This window comes from Thunnus maccoyii, chromosome 1 (assembly GCF_910596095.1).
Source record: "Thunnus maccoyii chromosome 1, fThuMac1.1, whole genome shotgun sequence".
Classification (NCBI taxonomy): Eukaryota; Metazoa; Chordata; class Actinopteri; order Scombriformes; family Scombridae; genus Thunnus; species Thunnus maccoyii.
Window position 1 is genome coordinate 9,994,988 of NC_056533.1, and position 12,726 is coordinate 10,007,713.

Sequence of the window (12,726 nt, forward strand, 5' to 3'; positions counted from 1 at the left end):
CACCGAGCTGAAAATGAGCCAAAGATTCACACACACACACACACACACACACACACACGCACACACGCACGCAGGTCTGACTGGGTTTCGTGCTTTTTTTTTTCCTTCAGTGTGGGTCATGACTCTCCTCAGACACGCATCTTAAGGGGTTTCCCTTTATGATCTCGCACTCCTTGGCCTTGCCTATTTACGCTCAGTCATGACACCTTCGTGCTCCGCTAGTGAGGGAGAGGTGACAGAAAGATGGATGACCGAGATATTTCCGCACGCAACTATTGTTACTGCCGCGGAGCGCAAATACTGGCTTGCAAAAGGACAGAGGGGGGTTGTGGGGGTGCGAGGGAGGGAGGGAGGGAGGGAGGGGACGCCATTAGCTCAGTTACTAATCTGGTATTCACGCCTGCTCAGGAAGGGAAGGTGATCCAGTACCCCCCACCCTCCGACCCACACACACACACACACACACACACACACACACACACACACACACACACACACATACATATTATGTGAATAGTATTTTCCCTCTCGTGTTTGAGTTCATGGTTGCGTGTGAAAGACATATCAGCAGCGGCTGTTCAGCTGGTTTTGGTGCTTACGTGGTGACCTACACTGACCTTGTTATCTATCGACTGTCTCCTCTGTTTTGACCTGTAGTAAAGTGATGCGAGATCTGTTTGACTCTGTCCTAAATAGTGCAATCACCTGTCACACCAGTGTGGGCCCTTTTGATAAACCGCCGTCTTTTTATGTCTTATTTATCACCAGATCAATGAAAAGGTGTTAAAAGTGGTAGAAGTAGCTACTCAAGTTCCATTTTGAGGTACTTTTATATTTATTTTATACTTCTACTCCACAAGAATCCAGAGGAAAATTCTGTAATTTATAATCTACTATGTATCTGACAGCTAAAGTTACCGCTCTGCAAATTAAGATTTTAGATACAAAACACATGATGAGTTTATAAATTATGATTCATTGTTATAGATTAAACAGCTCAACAGTGTATGCATTGAGTACTTTTACTTTTGATACTTTAAGTAGGCTACATTTGGCTTATAATACTTGCATACTTTTACTGAAGTGACATTTTAAACACAGGACTCATATTGGATAATTTTTACATTGTAGTTTTTTTAGTTTTACATACATGATCTGCCTACAACATTCACCCCTGTTAAAAGGAAAGATCACTTACATTTACATTTTGAATGTGTTCCTCTTTGTTTCTTAAATCATAGAATCTTAATGTAAAATCCATATTAGCTTGATGCTGATGATGTGTACCTTCACTTTATATCAAATAAAGCTTTATTACACGGGTAACCTTTACTCTAATATGAACTTGAAAATCTGCAAGCACTATTAAGAGTATTGAGTGTATTCCAAAAAATTAAAAACAACAAAATCAGAACATTTAGGACACTGCTAGTGCACCTAACAGACAGCTATTGCAGACAAATTAAAATTCAGCATTAGTAAAAGATGAACTGAATGAAAGCTTGATGCTGAGGTTGATTGGAATGTCCTACGTATTGCTGCGTTTTTGTACTGATAATATGAGGAAACCATTCATCATTCACTGTTATTATTCGTGTGCTCTGCAATGACTCTGTAAATTCAAACTGACGGTTGTTTCGCTGCCTGGGAATTTTTTTGGTCATGTTTCAGGAAATCATCATCAGATTTTACGTCTTTACTGATGACAGAAAAACCTCAGAGAAGCATCCAGTTGGCAGGAATGAGATGACTTTTCTGGTAAAGCGTCAACACGACTGCGGTCCATTCACAAGTTTCTTGATACAGTTCCCATTTAAACAGTGAAAAATCACCTTGGAATGTTTTATGGGGAATTAAACAATGGACAAAATTTGAACAAAAGAAAGAAAATAATACTGTTATTGCAATCTAGAAGGTAATAAATGATCGAAATGACTTTATATCACTTATCACCCTGTCTAGACATCAGACGTTCTCATCAGTAATAGTCAGTCGGTCAAATTGCCGCCACAATGTAATAAAACAAGTACTTTTACACCTTGGCAGCAGCCAGGAGTTGTATATTGTTTTACTGTCAGATTGAATACTTTAACCATGTCACACGCAACAGAAAATGTGATGATGTGATTTGGTAAATAAAAAAGCATTTTGCAGTAGTTTTGTGGAGCACACAATTATATGCAAAAAGCTTAACTGATGTGTATCGTTTAAGTTTCTGACACAATTGTACCAGTTTTAACTCCTTATTAATTCTTGCCCACGTTGCAGTGGAAGGGATATGCTGTAAGTTTGTATTAGGTCATAGGCAACATTCATGTGAGGTGTCATGACCTGCAGTCCAAAATAATCCTATTAAGGTTTGCCCGGTCAGGCACATGCAAGACCAGGAGCCTGTTCACTGATGTCCTACTGGTCAAGACATTGGTCTCTTTGATAGAAGACCAACTGTACTGTTTCATTTATGTTACAGTAAGGTTTACCTGTTGATTTTACAATGAATGCAACCTCAGAATATTTCCTTCATTGTCAATGTTCCATATAATAAACAGTAAAGACTCCAGTGGTCTGCCAACTTGTGATAAATGGTAAACTTTTGAGGTAACACCTGCAAATATGTAAGTGTATCGCGAGTTGGAGGAGCGACATGAAAACTTAATATTTTCATGACTGATCATTGAAAGGCAATTTCTGTTTATGTTTTTCAACCTCTTCAAAGCTCATCTACAGAACAGCAGTCCTGGAGTTTAAGGAATACTGGTATTAATAGTGTCCAGGTCAGTGATTTTTATGATCTAGACATTTCAAAAGCAGCTCTGCAGAAGGTGAAGCCCATATAGAGCAGTTTTGAGAGTACATCTTTCTCAAAACAGTTCTTTATTTTTGATTTTCTACATTGAAAAGCAAACTAAAAAATAGTGATATATGTGTGAAGAAGAAAGAAAGGCCATTGACTCCAAAAAAAAATGCTATGAGCATCAATGCAAACAGTCTGCAATTTTTTTTTATTTTTATCCACATGTTTTGAAAAGGTGTTATAGCTTCATGACAACCCATAGAGGTGCATTCAGTCTTCCGCTGATGCTAAATCACGAAAACCACCACAAAAGAAAAAAGGATCTCCTGACAGCGCCGGCATGTAAAAACACTCAAACAGAGGTACACACCTGCTCTGAAGGTGTGTGCGTGACAGCCTTTGCGTGAGTAGAAACTAACAACCTTCACAGTCATTACACCTGCTTTTATGTCCAAGAATTCTTTAAGAGGTATATAGCTGTGGGCAAAACATTTTTCCCATTTTTTTTCCTCATTTTCTTTCCTCTCAGTTCTGTGAAATGGACGCAGGCGAACTAACACCACACACCTCCAGGCCAGTGTCCAGCTCTGCATTCCAGCTCATCCTGTGCGTCCTGACACTACACACCAGTGCTCTCCCTCTGCTAACCTGGACAACTCTTCTCACGGCCTCAGATCTACACAGTAGAACCTCTCCTCACATCCTGTAATCTATTTAATCTTTTTAAGAAATTAGTAGACTTCCTCACCACAGAATGTCCCACACATCCTTCCTCCTCAGCTGTCCCACTTTTTCTCTCTTCAGAAAAACGAATCCCTTTCAGTTCATCTTTGATTTTTTTAAATGGCACCCTTTCTCGTAGGACAACAGATGCCTCTCATACTTGATAACTACAAATTAAAGCCCGTCTGAAGTGTGATATGTCTGTAGCTCTGGTGGAGATGAAGTAATGTGTTCAGCCCCAGTTGTGTGACATTTACACTCGCTCTGTCTCCGGCTGTGAATGCTGCTCACCTGTTGTGATCTGACACACACACTCCTGCAGCCTGATCGCTCGCACAGAATGCAGTCTGCTCTCACCTCGGGCGGCGAGTCACATTCATCTTTAATCAGGCTGAATTTCATCCCTGAGGAGCACAATCGTACTTAAAACCTGAGATGATTGAAGTTTGAATGGTGTGAATGAGAATCACTTTGAGGGCTGAATACAATGTGAGAGGTTTATTTGGAGACATTGTTCTAGATTTGACATGTATCCAGGTTCATTCAGATTCTGTGCATGTACTGTACTTTTTTATCTGTGCTGCCAAGTTATCACCAGTTCATGTGTTTGTGTTTTGCTCTGAGTTCTGCAACAGTGCTGAGAGATTAGATTCCCCTTTACCTACTGACCCACAGGAACAACAGGATGTCACCTAGAGTGCAAAGGGACAACCATTGTGTCCATCTGAACCTGCATTGACAGCATTTCATTGCTATTTATCAACAGCACAGTGTGGAATATATTTGCAGCTTTAATATGGCATATGCAGCACAAAAAGCATCATTTTCAGGGCACAGTGATCATAATCCTCAGGTTTTATCACCCTATAGTTCTCTGAGCTATATTATATCTGGTGTTATACACATTAGATTAGGAGCTGGGCTTTGTTCCTCTTAATAGGGTTCAAACAATCTTTATATTAATGTCTCTCAAGTCTCTGATATCATTATATTTTTTTTTACCACGGAAATGTGTAAGTGTTTTTTTCTGCAGTAAGAGAAAGCACAGAAAGTGAAGCTACTGCTCAAATTAAGGAATCATATTTAATTTTCTCACTGCCCTCCTATCAAGTTAATGAAGTTATTCCTATTTTTGCCAAATGACTCCCTGTACCCTGTCCAGCGATCCCAGGCTCCACTTTAGGACCCGCTGCGTGACAGAAAGAGTGACTGTTTTATAAGTCCAGTTTTCGTAACTTGTTTTGCCGTTTGGTGAATTCTCGCCTGTGTGGCTGCTCAGTCCGGCCCCACCGTGTTGCATGACTGCAATGAATGAAGCCTGACTGGCAGATTGCATGACTCCAAAGCCCCAAGATCCTCGCATTTACAGAAGCTATAGCGCGCAAATATGTGCACCTTCGTGCCCAAGCAGAGGGAAAAAAGAGAGTCTCGCGTCCTGCGCTCTTTGTTCTGCAAGTTTAAGACCCTTGTGTCTTTTCCAGAGGCTGCTGCCTTCGCGTGACTTGACCAAGCAGATTTAGGATTGTCCAGAAGACCGAGACCCTCCCCTCTAGACGGCAGCTCCGCTTCTCACGCAACCTGCAGCACCAGAGGCGCAGCGCCGAGGCGCACGTCAGAGTCCCCGGAGAGTCAGCACACAGTCCGAGAGGATCAGGACAGCGCCGAGCCCCGCGGATTACGCAAAATAAATGAACAACAAAAACTTTTACCTGACGGACTTTTTAAAAATTGCAAATATTTACTTGACTTCATATATTTTGGGGTAGCAATGTTCACTTGTTGGAAAAATGTGGTTTCATTATAGATTGTAAGATCTTTATTAAACGCTACATGAAATGTTACAATTTCTAAAACACAAAGGAGCAACTTCAAGCATGAGCTCGAATACAAAACTTGTTCTAACACACTTCATACTTACAGGGAAAAGAAATAATTAAGATTTTACTCTGAAACCAAGCTTATAAATAACTTAATGTTATTAGTTTATCCTAGAGAACCAAGCAACATTTCCCCTCAAAAGACAAAGACAAATATTGGTGCACATCCTAAATGTATGATGAACTGAATATCTCGCACTTGTTGATGATGACCGTTTGGGTGAGGATGAGGCCGTTTTTTTGGTAATTTCTTTCTGATTTCAGGAGTTAACGGGATATCTCTGGGTCCTTCATGCCTCTTGTGTAATTAGAATGCATAATTCAAGAAATCAAGAATAAAAAGCAAAATCCTGTGGAAAATATTTGTTATTTTTTCATAGTTTAAATCAAAATTATAATTTACCTTTAAATTTTGTCAGTAACAGAGAAGGGCTGAACCTTTTACATCACACCACCATTAAAGCTTTTGCCTAAGGAGAAAACTCCACACACTCTGCTTTTATGGGCCTTGGAGTCATTTTTTGTGGGTTTTACTCCAAAACTGAGCCCGCAAATCTTGGGGATATATAAATTCAGATTCAAACTACTTTATTGTCCATTAAATGTACATAAAATGGAAATTCGTCTTTGGCACTGGCGTATAAGACAACACACATCATACATAGCAATACACAATAACTATACATTAAAGATAGGATAAAATCTTAAAGTGACCAAGTGGCAAGTGGCTGTAATAAAAGTGATGAGTGGATTGTTCTTGCACTGGCATGTAAGTAATAATCCGTCATAACCATCACAGCAATGTGTGAAATGAAAGTTTGTTCTCACTGTAGCAGTCATATCTTACAGACTGGATAGTGAGTAGTAGAGTGAGTGTTTTTATGCTTCTTTCCACAAAACTAACTTTTGATGACATTGTTTAGTAGCCTACCATTTATACTTTCATTCATCTTAGTTTCATGTGACTGTGGTCTGATCCAAAAGGGACTGAATAAAGATTTATGTCCAAATCCAGTAATTAAAAAACTTAAAGCCACCATGACAGCTTTAGATTCAGAACCTTTAATGACATGGGTTAACGCAGACATATTACCAGAGCATGACTTGAAATTATGATAAATGGTCACTGCACAAAAAATGCAGCCTTCACACTTTACCTGAAGCGAATCACAGGAGACACTTAGTGTGATCAGTGCAGACCTGCATCATTCAACGGACAGAAATGAGACAAGAAGGAAAAATTTCAGTCATTGCAAAAATAGATTGCCCTTATATAAAATTGGCTGTTGGTGATTAAGTAGGATTTGTCTTAAAACATGGATACATTTAAGAGGAACAAAGCAGATTAGAAAAGATAGGTCCTCTTATATGAATTCATAGGTACTCTACTCATTTAAAATAGGCAATATTCACACATGCACCATCATCAGTAATAGGTGACTCCATATTATTTACAGTGTCACACATCTTGATAGCTGTGATACCAAACTGATGGCAAGTACAGTGAATAAACCTGTCTGCAGAGCCACCAGTCTTTTATTCATCCGCTGACCGTCACAGAATGTAACAGGTCACAGATTTTGGTAACACACCTGTTGCACAAATCCCGGACTGACCGAGTGCGCAAGAGTTTGACTGCGCGTGAAACTGTGCAACTGTTTTTAAGGTATTAAAATCAATAGTACAAGCTTTAATGAAACATTTTAAAACGTAGGCCCATAAATTTATCTTTTTAACATTATATTTTATGCTGGTGTGAGCTACCGAAAAACTGACTTTTTTTCGTCATAAAATGCTTAATGACTGTGTTTTTATGCTTGCAGTGGGAAATGTGTTTAATTTTAAGTTCAAGAAGGAATATATCGAATAAAGTAATTGTTGTTAATAAGCCAGTGCATGCAAGTTATTATTAACCTATAAGAAATGATGCCTTCTTTAAGCCCAAAGAGCTTTACTGTGAACGTGAAGCGGTGCTCTGCTGTAAATGCTACTTAAAAACTGTTCTCTGGGTATAAAAGGCTGAAAATGGGACAAGGAGGGACGGTATTGAACTCATCTACCCTTGCACTCCAGCAGTGCTGCCCCATTGCCCCCCCCTCCCTCCCCCACAGCATCCTCTTCAAAGGGGAGGTGAGGGTTTTGATCACTGCGCTCTCACGCAACTGGTCAATCTTTAACTCCAGCGAAGAACTAACAGGTACAAGCACGCAATGGCATTTGACTGTTTTATCAGGACTTAAACCTGCCTAGTTGGTTGCTGTGGCAGTTGTCACAAACACCTTTTCTCACCCAAGACCTTGATTTCATTAGTCCACATGCAGGATAGACCAGAGAGCCGACCCCAAGAAAGATCATGGCACTTTTATAGCGCGTGTGGTTATACTTTTGCAGCACAGTATTCTCTTATTTCATGAAGATTTACAGATTATACTACAGGGATTTTATTGCTTTAATTTGTCCTCACAAAGGACTGTTAATCAATTAGCCTAGATCAATTTTTGTGTTGATTGCACGCTTCGTGTATTTATTGATTCAAGACAACATATAATCACTATATGATCTCATAAAAGTAATAGCTGAACCATAACATTGCGTGATGGTCCGGAATCAGTGAGATGTAACAACATGCTACTAACTGACCGCACTAATAAAAAGTCCTTTGCAATTACACACGTGATAATCAATAAAGGTCTTACTCAACGGGTATAGAAAACAAATGAGATATTGAGCCATAGCCATGCGATTAGGTCTGATCAGAAGAAAGTTAAATGAATATGGCCAATGCACCGACACACACAACACGGATGTTTTATATAGGAAGCGCACTTGTAATTAGAAATATCATGTATATTATAGGCTACATTGTAGCACAAGAAACAAAAGCAAACGCAAGATTGCATCTACAAAACTTGTTTAAATAACCTGCAGAACAGTAGGTGACATGTAGTATTACACTGAACACGTTATCATGTTCAGTGTATCGTTATCACAGACTGGAATCCAAGAACTGTTCTTAATATGCAATATATAGTAATATATAGTAATATACAAATATTATAACGTAGTTTCAAACAATTTCAAAACTCTCACGCACACGCACACACACACACACACACACACACGTACACACACACACACACACACACACACACACACACACACACACACACACCTTGTCTCTGCACTGAACTTCATTCATGACAGAGGGAGAGAGAGATGGGGGGGAGGGGGTGACGTCATGATCAGCAGCCAATGAAGCTGTGGAGCGCACTATAAAGCAAGAGCCCATTCTCTGTTTTGGGTACATTAAGAGAGTAAACTCGGACAATAACTCTACTAAACGATATTTTTACTATTTCGGAAGATCTTCTTGGATCACAGCATTGTACTTCTTTGACTAAGGTAAGCTTAATATGACTGCTGATTACTAATTGATTTATAACTAGCAGGCAATGTCAGAGATAAGAGGAGAGTGGTGAATGGAGATTATTTTGCAATAACTGTTCATAAGTATGAATTTGGTTTTTGAAGTTGCAACTTTTCATATGTTTATTCTTTTAATCATTGAGTTTTATTCATTGGTTTTCTCTGAGTCTTAGCATTGTGGTAATAAAGTTGATATAGTTTAACACTTTGCATTGCCAACCACTTGTAAAAAGTGTTTTTGTGCAGCATGTGAACATGTAGACTCAAATTAATTACCAACACTTGCCAAGCAACAGTCTTCAGTTACTTTAAACTTTATGGTGCATGTAGTCAACATGTTGCACAACACCTCTCCTCCCTGCCTTCACTACTCTAATGCCCCTCCTATTTAATTTCCAGGTTGTGTAGTAACCAGAAAAAAGGAGCTGTCATCATGGTGCTAATGATACTGCCATTCATTGGATCAGTGTCGGTATCTGAGAGTTTGGTGGCCATGACAACAGTGTGTCTGGTCTACCTGATCCTCAAGTTTTTCCACACTGAGATTCCTGAGGGGCTTCGTCGGCTCCCTGGCCCAAAGCCCCTGCCTATCATTGGAAATGTGCTGGAGGTGGGCAGCAAACCTTACCTGAGTCTCACTGCCATGAGCAAGCGCTACGGCTCTGTGTTTCAGATCCAGATCGGCATGCGCCCTGTGGTCGTGCTGAGTGGCATTGAAACAGTCCGACAGGCTCTCATCAAGCAAGGGGAAGATTTTGCGGGCAGGCCTGACCTGTACAGCTTCAAGTTCATCAATGATGGCAAGAGTCTGGCCTTCAGTACAGACCAGGCCGGCATCTGGCGTGCCCGCAGAAAGCTAGCCTACAGTGCCCTTCGCTCTTTCTCAACCCTGGAGGGCACGACCCCAGAGTACTCCTGCGTGCTGGAGGAACACATCTGCAAAGAGGGAGAGTATCTGGTCAAACAGCTGAACACTGTCATGAAGGCTGACGGCAGCTTCGACCCCTTCCGCCACATCGTTGTCTCCGTTGCTAATGTGATCTGTGGAATGTGCTTTGGCCGGCGCTACGACCACAACGACCAGGAGTTGCTCAGTTTGGTGAACCTCAGCGATGAGTTTGGCCAGGTGGTGGGCAGCGGAAACCCTGCAGACTTCATCCCTGTTCTTCGGTTCCTGCCCAGCGCAACAATGAAGAAGTTTGTGAGCATCAATGCGCGCTTCAACAAGTTTGTGCAAAAGATCGTCAGCGAGCACTATTCCACTTTTGACAAGGTACAGCACTCACTAAATCATTGATGATGATCCTATTTAGTCCATTCTTCTAACACATTATCAATGAAAAAGATACATTGTTCACCCTTTTAGTCTCTGTGCACAGGATGTAAGTACAGCATTTATTGAGACTGTCCAATGATCTACTTTCAGGACAACATTCGTGACATCACAGACTCCCTTATTGATCACTGCGAGGACAGGAAGTTGGATGAGAACTCCAACGTCCAGATGTCAGATGAGAAGATTGTAGGGATTGTCAATGACCTGTTTGGCGCTGGTAGGTTGGAATTTATCTCCTGTTGAATCATCTGATCATAAGTGACCTCTGCATGAGTAGAAAATAAAGGTTATCACAATCACAAAGGTTATTTTTCTCTTCTAGGTTTTGACACCATCTCCACAGCTCTGTCTTGGTCGGTGATGTACTTAGTGGCTTACCCAGAGGTACAAGAAAGGCTTCATCAAGAACTGAGTAAGTACAGCTGACTGTAGCCATAATTCATGATAAGATACCTCCTTGTATATTACACACATATATATAGTAAGACATTAATGGACTAATGTATGCATGGTCTTTGATGAATACTGGATATAAAGGGGTCATTTCATTCTTGCAAACACAGTAATGTTAAATGGGTGATTGTGAGTCTTCAGTCAAGTCAAATTGCAAGACAGGACTATATACTACAATAAACGTCCTCATCCTGAACTCATATTCAGTGGACTTTTTATTTTCCAGAGGAAAAAGTGGGACTGAACCGCACTCCTCTTCTCTCCGATAAACCCAACTTACCCTTACTGGAGGCCTTCATCCTGGAGCTCTTTCGCCACTCTTCATTCCTGCCCTTCACTATCCCACACTGGTGAGGTTCATCTCTTTTAAGTGCATGATAGTACCATAGATGCATATAAAAATGAGGTCTTGATGAAACGCTCTATCCAATGAGCATCACAAAACTACACAAAGAGAGAGATACAAACATGGCTATTGCAACCAGAGTGTATATGATTTATAAATACACACTATACTGAACTGTTGTCTTAATGTTTGTTTTTTAGCACCACAAAAGACACATCTCTGAATGGCTTCTTCATTCCTAAAGACACATGTGTCTTCATCAATCAGTGGCAGGTCAACCATGATCCGTAAGTATGATGTTTCAGATGTCTTTTTGTATGTTTTTGGGTTGGGTGACTTTAGATGCCCAGTACAACCAGCTAATTTGTCCTGTCTGAATCAGGGGATTAAACCTCTAATTGATCATGAGCCTCCTTTTTCAATGACAAGGTTATTTGTGCAGCTTATCTTACGTCTTCATTCTTTACGCTTTTCAGTGAGCTGTGGAAAGATCCGTCCTCCTTCAACCCAGAACGCTTCCTGAGCGCTGACGGCACTGAGCTCAACAAGCTGGAAGGGGAGAAGGTGTTGGTTTTTAGCCTGGGAAAGCGCCGTTGCATCGGCGAGGTCATTGCACGAAATGAAGTCTTCCTCTTCTTGGCAATCATTGTCCAGAAGCTGCACTTCCTCACCATGCCTGGAGAGCCACTGGACATGACCCCAGAATATGGTCTCACAATGAAGCACAAACGCTGCCAGCTGAGAGCCACAATGCGAGCGAGGAATGAGCAATGATGCTATTTATAATGTGCAATGTATAACTCAACACAGTCAGGTTAAGAATAAGTGAAAGATACATCTTTCTCAGAATGTAAGGCACCAGGATGCCGAATTTGATCACCAGAACTAATGGCTTTGATGTAAATAAGTGAAATTTGCTTGTTGCAGATCATCAGAGATGTCTAAGTTTGTGTGAACATATCTCTGTCATGTTCTTGATTCTCTATGAGATATTGCTGCACATGGTTGGTGCTTCTCAGTGAAGTATAAGGAGATACTTGGTTCTCCTGGTCTCTTCTCTGGTAAATCAAACTGCTTCCATTCAGAAGTTGTAAAACACATGGAGAATAAGTTGCCTTGTTGGGACATACAGTATGTTTTACTGGATAGGCATTACTATCTAGGCCACTGCAACCTACATTTTTCTTCTGTGACGTAAGACTCTGAACTGAACAGACATTACCTTATGATACCATCTACACTTGTAAGCTAAATATTTTAAATCCATTATAATGTGGATGTAAGACACTGAAGCTATATTTGTATCCCAAAATGTGATTGTGTGTGTGTATATCAAGTTCTTTGTATTTTATAAAAGTAATTTTTATGTGCCTAGCGTTTGTAATTTGAGGTGAAATAGTGTTGCTGTGCTATATGATTTATCAGGACGCCAAAAGAGTTCCAGGGATTTCTGGAATATATCAGTAGGCTATACAATTTTGTATTTCTTACTCTATTGTATCAATGGTGCATAATATGTATGAGCAAGTGAACGAAACATCCTTTAATCAGCCACACAAATAAAATAAGAAATACATTGAAATGATCATCTTGTTTGCTTGATTTCACACACACATACACACACACACACACACACACATACACATATATAATTTTGACTATAATAATGGTGACCACCTCATAAAAGGATGTGTACACTGATGTACAAAAAGGTGAATCCATGTCAGAATAAGTCAGAATAAATCAGAATACAATACTGAGCTCTGAAATG

At 40.2% G+C, this 12,726-nt stretch overlaps 1 protein-coding gene across 1 annotated transcript; it reads left to right on the forward strand.

The window, feature by feature from the left end:
• Window positions 1-8,713: 8,713 nt before the first annotated feature.
• Window positions 8,714-12,477, forward strand: LOC121906107 (cytochrome P450 1A1). The gene is made up of 7 exons (XM_042424819.1): window positions 8,714-8,796; window positions 9,220-10,093; window positions 10,247-10,373; window positions 10,479-10,568; window positions 10,836-10,959; window positions 11,156-11,242; window positions 11,432-12,477. Exons 2-7 carry the CDS (start codon window positions 9,254-9,256, stop codon window positions 11,727-11,729), a joined length of 1,566 nt encoding a protein of 521 aa, XP_042280753.1. The 5' UTR covers window positions 8,714-8,796; window positions 9,220-9,253; the 3' UTR covers window positions 11,730-12,477.
• The last annotated feature ends 249 nt before the right edge of the window (window positions 12,478-12,726 follow it).